Here is a 17515-nt window from a genome sequence, read left to right as displayed (position 1 = left end):
ACACATTATCCAGCTTTTACTCAGCATTCAATAAATATTTGTTGAATGAATTAATGATTTAATCAATTTTGATCCTGAAATGCCAGGGAAGAAGGGTCAATGAACTGGCATATATTAAGAACCATGTCTGTGCCAGGTGTAGTGTTAAACCTTTTGTGAAAGAGTAATGTAGGGTCAACTCCTCTCTCCCAACTTACCTGCAGGTTAAATGTATCTGGTGACCTGTGGGGAGTAGGGTTTGCCTGACACAGGTCAGCTTTGGTCTTTTGAATTTATTCCTTTATCTTGCATTTGTTCAATATATTTCCATTTACTGTAGAAATAGGAAAAGTTCATCAACCTTTTCAAGCATAGTTTCTCTCCATATCTTGAAATTGGAATTCCTTTTCTATATCTTTATTATTGCTTTAATCTTCTCTTGTTCATCCATCTGCCTTTCCCCACCAGGGCCTTCCAGGTGGTTTTGATGACTACATATATTGTTGAGATGTTAGAAGTTTAAAATAAGTCCCTATTAAATGACAGAATTTTAAAGGAAGCCTGAATTATGTGTTTTGTAGGATCATCATTTTGTTCCTAAGTCAGATTCCTGATGCTTCAGAAGAGACAGCATCCTAGCCTGAAATGTTGAGGATAGATAGTCCTGCAATTAGGGAATAATCAGTACATTCTTAATCACAAGCATAACAGAATGACTCCCACATTGCTGTTTGATCTATCTGTACCTACATTTCTTCTTAATTCTGCTCTGCTACTAGTGTTCCTTAGACCTAATGTGGGTTGTCTTCTCCACCTGACTATATATGTATTCTTTCATGTCTCTAATTGAGATACAACTATTATGTACCCATTTTTCCTCAGTTATGACTCAGTTTTCCAGTGACTACAATGCCTTTCCTCCAGTGCTGTTCCTTCTTTTTATTTGACTTGATCCGGTCTATTTATTCTCTGGACGGATGGTTCATTAGTTGAAGACCTTAGGAAAATAGTTCTGTCGCCACCTTGCACTGACTTTTTTGAACCTCGCAAGCTTTTCATTTAAGAACGTCTTGGCCACCCATGTGTTTCAGGAACGAACGCAAAACTCTGTATCTTGATATCATAAGAATCATAATAATTATTTATTTCTTGGAATTGGAGACCATATTCACTCCCTTTCTATCTATGTAGGGAGCAGATTGAAAAAACACCTACAAGTCCGTGATTAAGGTGTCAGCAAGTTTGTTTTTTTTCTTCTCAGGAAACAAGCTACAAAACTTCCCGGGAAAAAGCTTCCGGGGGCGGAGCCCAGAGAGCTTAGTTTCCTCCCATTGGTTCTTCCTGGGAGCCTCCGCCCCACCCCGGTCCCGCCTCTTTGGCGGATGAACCAATAGGGGCGTGAGTTGTGGTTTAAACGCAGATTCTGGTGCGACCGCTGGAGACCGAGTTTTGGGTGGTTTTGGCTGTTGATCCCAACGTGGGTGAATGGAAAGGTTGCGAGTGGTTGGGCCAGCGGGGTCTGGCGAGGAAGGAGACGGACCGGGGCTGGGGGCTGGGGACCGGGGGCCGGGAACCGGGAGCCGGGGCTTTGGGGCCTGGGGGCTGGAGGCTAGGGCTACCCCGGGTTGTCTATGACCCCGGACTGCGTCCGCCACCCAGGGCGGTTCGGTTTTGATAAGCCCCAAACCGCCAACTCTTCAGGGGCTTAGAGCCTCTGACGCAGGTTTCGAGAGTTAAGAGCTGGCTTAAGTGCTTGTTGGCTCAAGATCCGGCTTCTCCTTCTTAATTCTTGTTTTTGCGTGGACGTGCCCAGGATAGAAAGTTTGTTCTGAGCTACACCTTAACTTCTGTCGTCTTCCCTAACCCCTCAGGGTCTAATATGTACTTCACATCCCTAGCTTAATCCAGAATGGCTACTCTGATCTTTGTTGATAAGGAAAATGGAGAACCAGGCACCCGTGTGGCTCCTAAGGACGGGATGAAGCTGGGGTCTGGGCCTTGTAAGTATACAGGCTGCAGTCAGATACACAGGTATTGTGAAGCAACTGTGAATGTGGCCTGGAGCTGGGGGAGGCATTTAGTGTCCTTTGTTGGCAAATGGAGTCAGGTTACGGAATACTGTTATTGTAACATGCTTGTTATGGGTCCCTTTTTCAGGTTCAATGCCTTAATGAGATTATTTAAGAGGGTCATAAACTGAAGTACTATTAGGCATATCATGGCCATGCCACTGTCAAAAATGGGAGTTGAGGGGGCCGGCCCCGTGGCCTGGTGATTAAGTGCGATGCGCTCTGCAGCGGGTTCAGATCCTGTATGCAGACCTATACAACTGGTCAGCCATGCTGTGATGGGGACCCACATCAAAAATAGAGGAGGATTGGCACAGATGTTAGCTCAGGGCTAATCTTCCTTAAGCCAAACAAAAAAGAGAGGAAGATTGGCAACAGATGTTAGCTCAGGGCAACTCTTCCTCAGGGAAAAAAAAAAAAAGGTTGTGTTTAGGGATGAGAATTAGGCCAAGTTTATATACACAGTCAGCCTTCAAGGTGCACAGGTGTCTACTGCCTACATAATCTTATGGTAAGACTTTTCCTTCAGCAGTCAAAGCCTTGGATGGGAGATCTCAAGTTTCAACACCACGTGTTGGGAAAACGTTTGATGTTCCCCCAGCCTTACCTAAAGCTGCCAGAAAGGCTTTGGGGACTGTCAACAGAGCTACAGAAAAGTCAGTAAAGACTAATGGACCCCTCAAACAGAAACAGACAAGCTTCTCTGGCAAAAAGGTGAGTGTTAGCTATAAAGACACTATTTAAACACTTCACTTTTGACTCATAAAATGACTATTGGCGTCCTACCTGGCTTTCTTTCCTGTGAGCAAAAGGAAACAGAGGCAAACATAGATAGCAGATGAAAGACTCTCTTTGTGGACTTCCTCTGTACCTCAAAATTAGAAGTCGCAGAAGCAGCTGGTGAATATTGTTGCCTCACCTGCCCTTAGCTAGTATCTTGAAGCAGATTGGTTGGTAGTGTCTACTTACAGATACATGAAGCAGTGCGAGCAAGGGTGCTTACGTTGTAAGTGGTCGCGTTCCTAATGTAATAGCTCAGGTGCTACCATCCTCCTCCCCACGTCCCAGAGCCAGCACCAGCTCGTTGGGTGATAATTTGCTAAAATGTTGGCATTTGTGTGTGTGTGCATGAGTTGTAGGTCAGTGCGTCCCAGACCAAGAGGACTTTGCTGTGAAAGGTGACTTCAGCATAGAGAGTAACACTTTATTTGAATAATTGGTTTAATGTGTATTAGGAAAAAACAACTAGTACTTTACATCAAACCCGTGGCTTACACGTAATACGGCTTAGGACAAGGATGTCTTTTTAAAAAACTGAGTTGACTTAGAGAGAAACGTTAAATACAGGTATTGCAAGGACATGGCAAAAATAAGGAGAATGTGACACAGAACCAAAGTGTGGGAAACCCTGCCATAGGGATTTGCTCTATGTGTAAGGTTAAATCCGGAAAACTCAGGCTTCGTTTTGGCCTGCCGCTGTCGTGGACTGCCTACCTCTCAGTTCCAGACGAGGCAGTGATCCCTGGTGGGCTTCTAAAGTCCTTGACTGTTTTTTGCTGCCTTTTACTATGTGTGTGTATTTGAGGAATACAAACTTGTTTTTAATATTAACCAAGCAAGTAATGAAGATAAATCACACTTCCAAAAGCCAAAAATGGCTTCTAGGACTAACTACTATTCTGGGTGCTCATGCCCAGATTCTTCTCTGTTAGGCTGAGTGAGTGAGTTGATTAGCTCTGAATTAACTCCACTCTGCATTCTTGATAGTTTATGCTGACAGGTGCCAGTACTTAAATTTCGGACTTAACTTTTGAACCCTGCTACTAGAATCGCTTGCTGAATTGTATTTGCGTGTAATCATGACAACTGAAGATTATGGTTTCTTAGAAGTCCGCATGAAATTGAAAACAAACTGTAGCAAAGCAGTCACATGTCTTGAGGAAGCTCTATGATCTCTTGTACTAATCAGTTGACAAGGCTTCCACTCTCACTAATCCGTATTTTCTTGGCTTGTTTTAGGTGACTGAGAAGACTGTGAAAGCAAAAAGCTCTGTTCCTGCCCCGGACGACGCCTATCCAGAAATAGAAAAATTCTTCCCCTTCAATCCTCTGGGTAGTATCTTGTGGTGTTGCACAAATGCGTTAGCCTTGAGTTTCAGACATAGGACCCCAACTATAATGAGACTGTCTGAATCTGGGTGTCTTTGAACAAATCTAATTGTTGGTGGAATGATTTGTAAGGTATTATCTTTACGTCAGGAGGGAAATCAGAAGATGTGGAGAGCATTGTTCTGTCCTCAGAAGCTAACCACCTGGGGCAGAGAAGATGCGCTCACTAACAGTGAAGAAGTCTAAAGTGGGCAGTCTTCTGGCAAGCCTTTTAGACAGTGGGCTTTGTGTCAAGTTGAACAATGCCTGAAAAATCCACATAGCCAGTGAAAATGTGTTTTTTTAACTCCTTCAACCAGCTACATGGATCTGAAATGTTTTGTATTATAGAACCTGCTTCTCAAGCTTTAATTTCCTCACATTTGAGGAGAGGCTACTGTATGCCAGGCACTATTAGGCTGTGGATGAAATGATTAAGAAGACAGGCCCTACCCTGAGGGAGCGCAGGATTTGGAGGGAGAGTCAAGCACTGAACCAATCATCTCTGTGCTGGAGTGTGAGCCAGGAGAGAAAGAGGGTGGGCTTCTGAGGGGACTGACCCAGCCTGGAAGAGCAGGGAAGCTTTCTCTCAGGAAGTGACCTGAGGTTGAGTCTTGAAGGATATAAGGAGGTAGCTGGGTGAAGGGGAGAGGCAAGGCAAAAGTATTGTACCTACGTGTGTGCAAAGATCCTGAGGCAGAACAAAGGCCTGGAGTGGTTCTGGGAGACCAACTGAAAGGCCAAGTGAAGGATGTTGCTGGTGCCTGGGTGGGGGCAGACCACAAGGGCCCAAAGAGCATTTAGTCATTCTGCTAATGTACATCTAAGTTTTTTCTGGCTGTTGTATATTACAAACAATTCTGCCATTAGTATCGTCGAAATTATATTGTCGCGAGTTTGTGGGTATATCTGGAGAGTAAACTTTAAAAAGCATTGCTGGGTCTCAAAGTGTGTGTAATTAAGTTTTGATAAAACATGGTGCATCCATTCTAATGATTAACATTCAGGAAAATGAGGTAGGTTTATGCATATTGACCAGGGAAGAGGACTATAATATGCTGTGTTTGAGGAAAGAAATACTGCTAAATTGCCCTCCAAAACAGAAGCATAAATAAGCGAACCCACCTGCAGTGGGTGAGGATGCCTCCCTTCCCCGTGTTCTCTAACTGCAGATGTTTCAAAACTCTAATCTTTACCAGAAAGGCAGCAGGTCTCTCATGTCTTAAATTGGGGGATGTTTGTGGCTGAGCATGTTTGATTATTGGCCATCTATATTTTTTCTTTCTCTTTAACTTCCGGTTTGTATCTTTGTTTTCCTTTGATTATGTGACTTTCTTACAGATTGACTTATTTTTTAAGGGCTCTTTGTGGATAAAGGAAATTAGCCTTGTTATGTTGCCGACTTCTTTCCTCTGGCATCTTTGTCTATGGTTTCCTTTACAATTCAGTGGTTTTAAACTAAGTAGTCACGCAACACTCGATTTCTTTCTGACTTCTGGGTTTGACCAGGCTTGAAAAACAACAGACAATTCTTAGTACTTAGGCTATAGAGAACTTCACATTTCAGAAAATGATGGTTCTCCCTCCATCTTTGCTCTTATCTTTTGAGGAAACACTTAACCTCTTTGAAAAGAGGAAAGACTCAATATTTGAATCTTACTTCTGTTACTGTCAAGAGGAATCAGTTTTAAATTTCTAAGAAGTGAGGCACTCAGATTTTAAGAAGGAATGTTACCTAACAGAGTGGTTCTCAAATTTGTTTTAGGACTTTCTCACACTTAAAAATTAGCAAACACCCCAAAGAAGCTTTGTTTGTGTGTTCTGTTCTATTTCCTGTATTAGAAATTAAAATTGAGAAATTAAAAAAATTAATTGGTTAAAAATAAACCTACTACGTTAATGTTATCAACTTTTGTTTTTTTCATAAAATAACTTTTCCAAAACAAAACTTACTGAGAAGACTGGCATGGTGTTATACTTTTGAAGATTTGCTTAATTTGGCTTAATTTAAGACAGCTGGATTCTCATCTGATTCTGCATTCAATCTGTTGCATCTGTTTTGGTTGAAGTATGAAGAAAATTGGGCCTCGTGGAGATACATGATTAGGAAAGGGAGAAGTATTTTAGTAGTCTTTTCAGATAAGTCTGGATAGTTTTCTTTGATACGGCACTAAAACTCAACAATGTTTTCCGACCCATAGTTGCAATCTGGAATCTGAAACCATGTCAATGAACACTTTATCCTCTGACAAAATCTATTGGTCTATTTTGCACTTCCAATGTATCTTTTATCCTTGCTTTTATCTCGCATTGGTCATTTAGAAGTATTGGTTCACTGAGAAATGTAGATCATCCAAATGTTGAAATGTTTCATTATGTGACATCAAAAGCACGTTCATTAACATCACTGATCTCTTCAGAAAAGTCTAAGTATTAGGAAGCTGTCAAGCTAATGATTGCAGATAAGTTTTCCAAAGCTCTGGTTTTTTTCCTTGAAATTGTGAATTTTGTCATTGGCAACAAATACTGTTTTCCTTGAAGTGATAGACTTCTTTCATTCCTCTGAGAAAATGTGTGACAGATACCCAAGTCTGAGTAACCATGGTTTGTCTTTCCGTTGTTCTTTCGACTACGTGGTGTTCCGGGAAAAAGGCCTCTAGTTTCACTTGAAAATCAAATCATTGTGCAAATCTTTTTCTTTGAGATCACCGTGGTATTTCAGTTTGCAACAGATGTGCTTTATGGCATACTTCTCATTTTATTGTACAGAATACTAAAAAGACATGTTCTCAAAGGTTGAGAGCTAATAAAATTAATACTACATATGGTAAAGTGATATGTGAAACTGGCATTTTTTACTGCAAGCGAATGACAGGAATAGAGTGACTACTAAATATAGTTTATTACCACTGCCTTGATTCATTCTATGACACAGCAGTTTTATCCACCATTGCTTTTGTACCATCATTGCATCAACCCAGTGGGAAAGAGGATTAATGTTATGAAAAATAGTTTGACCTCATGGACCCACTGAAAGGGTCTCAGACCTCCAGAGGCCACTGACCACCCTGAAAACTGTTGCCTTGACAAAATGCTTTCTCGGTGACAGATTTTGAGAGTTTCGACCTGCCTGAAGAGCACCAGATTGCACACCTGCCCTTGAATGGAGTGCCTCTCATGATCCTCGAGGAGGAACGGGAACTTGAAAAGCTGTTACACCTGGGCCCCCCTTCCCCTCTGAAGATGCCTTCTCCACTGTGGGAGTCCAGTAAGTGAACAAGTGCCCTTCTCGAAGGGCTGCAAACAATTTGTGTCATAACACTTTCATTAGCCTGCGCACAGAGTTGTGTGGAAGGTTAGCCTGCAAGTAATTTCTATCCCTCACATTCAGGGATAAGGTTCCAGAACTGGTACTGCTTTTTAGTCCCAAATGCCCGGGTAGAATTAGGGCATTTTGGAATCTGGACAGTCTTAGATACAGCAAAACAAGATTGAATTTAGCATATAGCTTCTTAGATTATAAATCGAAGTAGAATAAACTTGCTTAGAATGAGAGTTCCAAGTTATGTCCAAAGCTAATATAGGATCAAGACAGCTGTGTAATAACACAGCATGACAAAACCTTCTTACTGCAGAAGGTTTGAGGACTTGGTTCCTGCTGGTGGTCAAAAGTATGTTTTCTATTTATTCTGATGGGATAACTTATGCTATTTTATAAATTACATTAGTGACATTGTTGGCTCTTACTTGGGTCTCTAAGAACAGTAGAGTTTCAGGTACTTCTAAGATTTATTTCCTAATTAATGAAGGTTAATTCTGGGACCACAGCCACGTCTCCAAGTGAGCGAGCGAGTGTGTATGTGTGTAGGCAGGGTAGGGATTCATTAGACAAAGGGAAAAACAATTTATGATTAAAAGTGATAACTAATGCCTGTTGAGATGGGCCGTGACTCAAGGATTTGCACATATTGAATAAGAAATTCCTGTTTTCTAGATCCGTTGCAGTCTCCCTCAAGCATTCTGTCAGCCCTGGATGTTGAATTGCCACCCGTTTGCTATGACTTCAACATTTAAATTTCTTAGCACTTTATAGTTTGTGTGTATGTATGAATAGTTTGTATTAATAAAGCAATTCTTTGTTTAACAGACTCTTAATATTGTGGTTGGTATTCTTTGGAATCTGCTTAAAACAGTGTGAAAATTAGTGGAAGTGTTTAACAGACAAGAGTCTAGAATCTGACAATGGAAGTTTGTCTGATTTGAAAAACTTATCTTAAAACCCTTTTGTTTGTTAACAGCTTACTTTAGAAGCTACCACTGTTTTCCCTGAAACATATACCCCTCAATGTGTACTTTATTGCCTTTTTGTGGCCATTAACTAGTGCCAGTTATTAGATCTCTTAATTGGAGGAGCCACTTCCAGCTCATTAAGTATCTATTGCTAGGCGTTCTTTATTGCTGGTTCTGTTTAGTTTCTAATGACTTGAATGCTCAGTGTTCAGTAATCAGAATTTGAAAGCCTCTAAATCTTCTGAGAACTCGACCTCCCTGGGATCTTTAATTAGGTTCTTTGAAGATCACACCAGTTAGTTTACTGATAGGAAGATCCGCTCTTCACCTGTAAGAAACTATTTAGTTGCTCACCCTGTGTTGGACATTGTTTGATAAGCATTGCATTTCATGTTCATGACCCTGTTTTTCAGATGAGGACAGTGAGGTTCGGAAGTTCATTAATAGGCCAAAGACATGAAGAATTAGAAAATGATAAAGCTGGTATTTTGATTCCAAATCTGAGATTGGAATCAAAATATCGGAGATTGCAAATGGTTGCTGTGGATTTTCTTTTTTGGGGGAGGGGAGTGGATATTTAAAAAAAAACATTGTTGCCACCATTTAAAATTCCAGAGTTTCACATATTTTTGGTTTTGGAGCTTCTCTAGGAAAAGCGGACGTGGCAATAGGAGGCCCTGGTTTCCAGCACTTGGTGGACTGGCGATGGGGTGCTGGCTGCCTTTTAGGTGGACTGTGGGTTTTCTGTCCTCAGAACCTGCCTGAGGTGGCCTGAAGGGAGAGCTGGCGTGTCCTTTTACTCTGTCTCTTCTCTGACCCAGCCTACTTAACTCACTTTACTTGCCGGGGCCATGTAGTCAATTGAATTTGATCCTTGCTCAATACTAACCTATGTAGGAAGCCTTTTCCCGAAACATCTGTAGCATTTATAGTCAAGTTAGAGTGCAAATCCTTTCTTTTCCATCACTATTAGAGGAAGCTGCCAGATACTAGGCATAAAGTACCAGGAGCACATACAGACACTGGTCCTGACTTTGAAATTTTTGCCCTCTGAATGTGACTGAATCGGTCTGAATTTGTGGAATTAGTAGAAAGGCTTCTGAAAGAATAAGATGACAAAAGCGCTTTTCTTTAAGGGAGACTATTAGATCCAGCATCCTTGGGGATAATAGAACTACTTTGAAAAGCCAAACATAATAGTGAATGGCTTTTGTACTCTACATAAATTTAGAAACTTTGGAAAGTGGCTTCTTGTGGTGGAGGGAACAAAGGGCTGGGAGCAAGGCGACTAGTCAGTCCTTCACCAGTGAGTTACTGTCCTCCGTCAGACCTGAGTGCCGAGTGATCTCTTTGTCTGCTGTTAATCTGGATGCAAAGTGCTTAATGCTTGTTGAGACTCTCAGAACTTTAAACAGATGCTTCTCCATTAATAGAATTTTCTTCCATTTTCTGGGATTGTTGCTGTTTGCGTACAAGTTACTAAGTATAATGTATTTGGCTTCATTACTTGAAAAAGCTTATGAGAAGCCCCATTTGGAGTTCTAGTCTGTCCAAACTCTGGGATTAAAGTTTCTTTCAGGTCAGGCAGTTGCCTGCGCTGGACCTTCAGGGGGATCTTGTCCGTAAGGTTCACCCACCCCTAGCTTGCTCCTCTCACGGCATTTTTCAGGCTTCAAATTCCAGTTACCCTTCAACAGGAACACAAAGCCTTTTTAATATATTGATGTTAATATTCTCTATCAGGCCAATACTATGCAATAGGATCAACTCACAAAAGGGTCAGTACTACGTAGAAATTCCTAGGTTGACTTTGTTCTTTCCGTTAGTTTAATCATAAGTCCTTTACTGAGGCCCCACCGTGCTGGGTAGCAAGCATAGGATGGTTAAGTAATACTTCCCCCCATCCTCAGGAGCCTGTGCTCCAGGGTGCGAGGCAGGCAGGAAACACCCTCACAATAGGGGATAAAGGCATGCAGGGGCGGAAGGACCAGGGCTGTGGAGTGCTCCCCAGCCCAGCGTAGGGAAGGGCAGGGACAGCTTCCTGAGGAGGAACGTGTGGATGGAGACTTGGTGGAAGAGAAGTGTTCTGGGCAGAGGGAACAGCTTTTGCAAATTCAAGGAGGCAGGAGAACGCAGCTTGTTAAATGAAAACTGCCTTTCTTTTTCTGCTTGAGGTTTGGGCAAGGAGCTTGGCTGGCAACAGAGGAGTCTGGAGAGTTAAGCAGGGGCCAGATGGCTTGTAAACTATGTCAGGGGGTTTACAGTCTGTCCTAGGTTTGGAGTTTGTCCTGTGGGTGTCATGGAAAGGTTTTAAGGAGAGAAGTGACAGGGTCAGGTTTGTGCTTCAGAAACTCACTCAAGAGGCAGGGAGTGGTTACCAGAGGGGAGAAGGGGTGGGAGGAGGGTGAAAGGGGTAATTAGGCATGTGTGTGTGGTGGTGGGTAGTAATTAGTCTTTGGGTGGTGAACATGGTGTAATCCACACAGAAACTGAAATATATAACAATGTACATCTGAAATTTATATAATGTTATAAACCAATGTTACTGCAATAAAACCTACATTAGAAATTTTTTTTAGTTAAAAAAAATGGGGAAAAAAAGAGGCAAGGAGACCAATTTGGAGTCTGTGGCAGATGATGATGAAATGACCTTGAGGAGGTGACAGTGGAGAAAAGAATAAGGCTGGAGGAATCTAGGGTTTGGAATTGGCAGGGTGGCAAATGGTGGGGAGGAAGGCACAGGAAAGAGTCAAGGATGTACCGAAAAACTCCTCACGTGTGAGTGTCCCCGTGTGTTTACAAGGATGTTTGCTGTCACATAGTTTGTAATGGGAAAATGTGATACAGATATACAGTAGAATAAAATGCATTCTTTAAAAGGACAAGGTTGGGGCTGGCCCTGTGGCCGAGTGGTTAAGTTTGTGTGCTTTGCTTCGGTGGCCCAGGGTTTCACTGGTTCAGATCCTGGGCGCGGACATGACACTGCTCATCAGGCCATGCTGAGGCAGCGTCCCACATGCCACAACTAGAAGGACCCACAACTAAAATATACAACTATGTACTGGGGGGATTTGAGGAAAAAAAGCAAAAAATAAAAAAAAATAAAAGGACAAGGTAGATCTACATGTGTGGACATGGAAAGATAACCACGGAACTTTTCCGGTGTAAACATGGGCTATAGAACAGTGTCCAGGATCACTTTTATTTAAATACATATATACATATATGCAACAGAAAAGCATGGTGGTGGGGAGTACAGCCTCCAGAATCAGATCCTGGATCAGCAACTTAGGTGCTCTGTGACCTTGGGCACATTGGTTAACCTCTCTGAACTTCCATTTTTTTCATCTGTGAAACCCAAAATAAAATTTATCTTGAAAGGTGGTCAGGAGGGCTATATGAGCTAATGCATGAACACTCAAAACAGGCTTGGCCTGTTACTATTACAGTTAGGTTGATTTGTGAGTACAAAAATATCTGTAAAGCTATACCTTTTGTCTATTACCAGGGTTATCTTGTGTGACCATATGGGAGATTAGCATAGTTTAAATTTATCAGAATTTGCATATTAATAGGATTATACCATTTAAAGAGAGAAGACACCCTTCCCTCTGGAACCTTGAGAACCCAGAGGCTGGAAAGATGGCCTTCCTCTTGCTGATTTCCCACAGTCCTCATTGTGGGGGTGGGGGTGTCAGGTTGAAGCCTTACCTTGATAACTGCTTCTAAGGTCTGGGCTGGCTGCACATCCCGTTTGTGACTTGGGTTGGAGCTGGTGCGGCTGATTCTGAAACAGCCTCCAAGGAGGCTAGGGGTAGGATGTGGTACTTTGGCATTAGTGCCCTTTGGGAACTGAAGTTCATTCCTGGAGAAAATCGCCCAATGCAGCCATTTGGCATCCCTGAGGATTCAGGATCAACCACCTTGGTGAGTGGCATGCAACGCTGTCTGACAGTTTTACACTAATATCCATTCTCCCACTTTGAGTCAACTGTTTTCATACCATCTCTGCTCTAAACTTCTGCCCCCTACCCCTGCCTCTCAGGTGCTGTACCTCCTCCCTAGTAGAGGATGTAGGAGCCAACCGTCAGGAGTGCCCTCAACTTGCTGCCATTGATTCTACAAGCTTCCTGCATGTTGCAGCAGAGGTCTCCCTCCTGCCATCATGGGCCAATCCCTCCATGTGCTCTGGGTCACCTCCCCTCTTCCGTTCTCTCCTTCCTCTCTCTCTCTCTCTTTTTGCAGCCTCTCTAGTCTCCACTCCATCATCACTAAAAGTCCTTCCTTGTCTCGGCATCTTTCTTAAATGTCAGATCTTAGGGGCTCAGTCTCGGCCTCTTTTCTCACTTCTACACACTCTCCTCGTGTGATCTTATCTACCTCTGTGGTTAGAACCCCACCTCTGTGCTGCCTTTGTCTCTCTGGCCCACATTTGTATCTAACCCAGGTCTCTTCTCTCAGCTCCAAGACCCCTGTCTCTAGTTGCTTACTTGAGATCTCAAATCTAACACATCTAAACTGGATCTCTTGATTCTCCCCTCCCAAATCTGCCCTTTGCTAGCCTTCTCTACCTCAATAAATGGCATTTACTCCTGTCACAAACTTGGGAGCTATCCTTGTCACCTCTGTCTCTTCCCACATCCATCCTAAACAAGCCTGAGGATCTGCTTCTAACTTATCTTTCTGGTTTGTTCACTTCTTTCCACCCCTCAGATGTAAGCCATTATCTCTCACCATGACCAAAGCCCTCAACTGCTCATTCTGCAGCTGCTCATGTCCCTTCCAGTCCATTCTCCACCACTGACCAGTGTGACATTTTAAAATGCACATGCAATTGTCAGTCCCCTGCTTGCAGCCTTCTAGTAGATTCTCATTGTGCCTTGGTAACATCTGCACTCGTCACCCTGGCCCTCAAGGCCCTGCCTGGCGCTTCAGTGTCACTCTGTTTCATGCTCCCTCTCCCCAGAAGCCAACTGCCCCGCCTTTTCTTTCTTGAGTCCACCATTCATGCCCGTGGCGCAGCACCCTGAGGGAGGCTGTTGCCTCCTGATTTCATGGCTTCGCCTCCTGAACGGCATTTCAGATTCCTCTGCCATTGCTGAGTCCACCTAAGGCATCAGTTGGTTCTCTTCGACCTCACCTCAAGTTGAGGAACTCAGGTTGATGTCTCACCTGGTCGTCGTCAGCTTCCTCACCCGACACGTCGGAGCAGACACCTCATCCTGCCAATTCCACCTCTTAAATATCTCAGAAAGGCCTGACTCTTCCGGTGCTACCATCATTCTGACCTGCGATGTTCCAACAGCTTCTTATTCCTGCTTTAACAGTATCTCCCCAAAGCCATTCTCCAGGTGCAGGGCTTTCCCCTCCAACAAATGTGACACTGTCGTTCTATTTGAGACATTGCAGTTTTCAACTCTAGAAGTTTGATTTTGGTCTTTTTTATATCTCCATGTCTCTACTCAACTTTTTGAGCATATGGAATGAGTTATAATCTGTGTTTTGCTAACTCTGACATCTATGTCAATTCTGGGTTGGTTTCAATTGACTGGTTTTTTCCCTCATTACAGGTCATGTTTTTCTATTGCTTTGTATGTCTGACAGTTTTTAATTGGATGCCAGACAGGTATTTTACCTTTTGCTCATGCTGGGTATTTTTACATTTCTAGAAACGTTCTTAAACTTTGTTCTGGGATATGGTTAAATTACTTGGAAACAATCTGATTCATTTGAGTCTTGCTTTTAAGGTTTGTTAGGCGGGACAAGAGCAGCATTTGGCCTTGGGCTGAATTCCCCCTTCTCCTGAGGAAAGACTTTTTTCCTTACAGTTTTGTTGAGATATAATTGACATACAGCGCTAGATACGTTTAAGGTGTACAGCATAATGGTTTGACTTACATATATTATGAACTTTTTTTTTTAACGTATCTTCCTTTTATCTTTACAACAATCAAATGAATCCCTGTCTTACAGATGAGGACACTGAGGCTTCCAAAGTTTAAGTGACACAGCTGGTAGGTTGTTGGAGCCTAGACTCAAACCTGTGTCTGTCTGGCCTCAGTACCTAAGCTGTCTTATTTTTTTCCAGATTTATTGAGATATAATTGTTGTATAACATTGTGTGAGTTTAAGGTGTACAATGTGTTGATTTGACCCATTTCTATGTTGCAGAACGATGACCCCCCCCATAGTATTAGCTGACACCCCATCATGTCACGTAATTACTGCTTCTTTTCTGTGATGAGAACATTTAAGATCTACTCTCTTAACAACTTTCAAGTATATAATACAGTATTCTTAACTGTAGGCATCATCCTGTACATGGGATCCCCAGAAATTATTCATCTTATAAGTAGAAGTTTGTACCCTTTGACCATTATCTCCCCATTTTCGTCACCCCCCAAGACCCTGGTAACCCCCATTCTACTGTTTGTTTCTATGAGTTTGGCTTTTTTAGATTCCACATATAAACGGTACCATATAGTGTTTGTCCTTCTCTTGCCTGACTTATCCTACTTAACATAATGCTTTCAATGTCCACCCATATGGCAGGATTTCCTTCTTTCTCATGGATGAAATAATACTCCATTGTATATATAAACCACATTTTTATCCACCTTTATCCATCCACCTGTTGATTGCCCCTTGGCCATTGTGAATAATGCTTCAATGAACATGGCAGTGCAGACATCTCTTTGAGATCCTGTATTCATTTCCTTTGGATGTATACCAGAAGTGGTGCTGCTGGATCATATGATGGTTCTATTTTTAATTTTAATGTAAGGAATGAAGTAAGACTCTTAATATTCTATCCAGTGTTCCCTGGATTGTGAAGTTTTCCCATCTGGCAGTTGGGAATGGGCGCTATTCCCAGCGGTGTGTGACCCGCGGGCGCTCCTCCCTCTAACCCTTTCAGGCAGTCTTCTTGCATGCAGGTGATGAGCCGGCTCTTCCAAATGCTAGAGGGAGACCCTCTGCAAATCCCCAGGGCTCTCTCTCTGCAGCTCTGTCCTCCCCAGTGCTCTGCCCTGCAAACTAGCTGCCGTGCTCTCCGCTGACTCTGCTGTCTCTTCGATTCAGGGGGTCGGCTGGGCTCTGCTGGGTTCCCCTCTCTTCCCCACTCTGTGGCAGGCTTCAGGCTCACCTCATTTATTTCCCGTTCCTCAAGGATCACTGCCCTTTTTGCCTGACATCTAGTCTCTTGGAAACCATTGTTTCATATGTTTGTCCTGTTTATTAGTTGTTTCAGGCAGAAGGCTACAGTGGTCCTTGTTACTCCGTCTTGGCTGGAATTGAAAGTTCCTTCCATGTGTCATTTACTTTTTTTTTTAACTGGGGTAAAATTCATGAAACATAAAGTTCACCATTTTACCCATTTTAAAGAGTACAATTCAGTGGCTTTTAGTACATTCACAATGTTGTGCAACCATCTACCTAATTTCAGAACATTTTATCACGCCAGTAAAGAAACCCATGCCCATTAAGTGGTCATTCCACACTTCATTTACTTTTCAATGATGCCACACTGCCCTCGGGATAAAGTCTGCGGGGCTCCCAAGGCAGCCTGGTGGCTCCTGGGGAGATGACGTGAGATTCACTTCTGGAAAGCTCTTCTGATTTGCCTGACTCCTACCTGTCCACCCTTGAGCTTTCCACTGAGGCAAGTCTCTTACGGAAGCCTTTCCTGAGACCCTAAGCATGGGCTAGCTGCCCTCCTATTTGCTCAGTTAGCCCCAGACCCTTAAACTTCTCCTAGCACTTACCAAGCTAAGCTTTGCCTGCCTGTTGGTCCAGCTCTCTCTTCGGCCACACGGGGAGCTGCTGAGGTCTGTCCTGTTCACTGTTGTATCCTCGTGCCTGGCATGTGGTAGGTACTCTGGTGTTTGCTGCAATGAATGAGTATGTCATCAGGCCCTGGGAACCCAGCTTCCTAGAGACCCAGTGACTGCACTGTGCCCACTGTCACATCAGGCAGAGTCTGGGCCAGGGAGCCCACCTTCGTCACAGTTTTCCACAGAGAGAGTGGTGGAGGCAGAGCACAAGCAAGGGGGCCAGCTTCCTGCCTCCCCTGCTAGACAGCTCGGGTCCTGTTGGCGTTCTTCTCACGGCCCCACCCCTGCTTACTGAGAACGTCCAGGTCATAAGGGTGGAAGTGAACTGGTTTTCTTTCTTTAGGAACTGCTGCCACACATGTTTGGTTGACCTCTCCTCCCTGCTGTGTGGTGGGTGATGCTTAACAGCATCTCAACAGATTGCGCAGGTCTCTAGTTTGGGTTAAACTTCAACTTTGGCTTGGAATATAAGCATTGGTCCTGTTCATTTTAAAACTTCCATCTCAAACTCCTTGCAAGCTCTTCCCTGAGGTCTCGGGCCCTTGTGGGCCTTACTTCAGCCCAATGCCCTGGAGGACACCTGGAAGGAGAAGGATTCTGCTCATGGGATGAGCCATGTGCTGGTGATGGTGAGTGTCCTGGCCTCATTCTGGGTGTTGGGCTCTGTGTGATGCTGGTGGCCAACACTCTGTAGGGTGTGTGACCACACGTTTGATGGCTGAGGACTCCCTCCCTCCTGAGAATGGCCACCCTGCCTCTTCCCACAGCTTTCCCACCTGGGGCCTCTTATTGCCTGATCCAGCGGCCAACCATGGCCACTGCCTCTCCATTAATAACCACCGGGGGCCTTTCCATACCTGTGAGGGCCACAGAGGATGGGATGGGGGTGAAGGTTTCCCAGGCACACCATGTTGGAGGATCTTCAGGCCCTGCAGACTTGGGCTACTCTGGCAGGTGAGAAATCTCTGGACCAGGAGCAGGCACCAGTGTTTAAGTTCAAGTCCCCCCACACCACTGGTCCCCTCTTTCTCTCCATAGTGCGTTAAGAAGACAGAAAAGGACACACACTATTTTTTCAGGCTCCCACAATGCTCCCCGAAGAGCCCTCTCTCAACACACTTGGCTCTGTTGGTGGCACCAGGGTGAGCCTACAATTTCCGAGATGTCACTCTCCCCTTCTTGCAGGTCCATGTGGTT

The 17515-nt window shown here is 43.7% G+C and overlaps 1 protein-coding gene across 8 annotated transcripts; it reads left to right on the top strand.

Moving 5' to 3' along the window:
• The first annotated feature begins 1348 nt into the window (after window positions 1-1348).
• Window positions 1349-8351, top strand: PTTG1 (PTTG1 regulator of sister chromatid separation, securin). 8 transcript variants are annotated; one of them, XM_014842741.3, is made up of 6 exons: window positions 1349-1456; window positions 1851-1979; window positions 2578-2762; window positions 4068-4161; window positions 7306-7464; window positions 8191-8351. In XM_014842741.3, exons 2-6 carry the CDS (start codon window positions 1889-1891, stop codon window positions 8268-8270), a joined length of 609 nt encoding a protein of 202 aa, XP_014698227.1. In that variant the 5' UTR covers window positions 1349-1456; window positions 1851-1888; the 3' UTR covers window positions 8271-8351. The 8 variants fall into 8 exon arrangements, with proteins under 8 accessions (XP_014698227.1, XP_014698226.1, XP_014698230.1 ...); XM_014842740.3 differs by having other exon boundaries at window positions 1351-1456; window positions 1878-1979; XM_014842744.3 differs by having other exon boundaries at window positions 1354-1472; window positions 1878-1979.
• Window positions 8352-17515: the final 9164 nt, after the last annotated feature.

Source organism: Equus asinus, chromosome 9 (assembly GCF_041296235.1).
Source record: "Equus asinus isolate D_3611 breed Donkey chromosome 9, EquAss-T2T_v2, whole genome shotgun sequence".
Lineage (NCBI taxonomy): Eukaryota > Metazoa > Chordata > Mammalia > Perissodactyla > Equidae > Equus > Equus asinus.
Note: the sequence above shows the minus strand (reverse complement) of the source record. Positions and strands in the feature narration are given on the sequence as shown.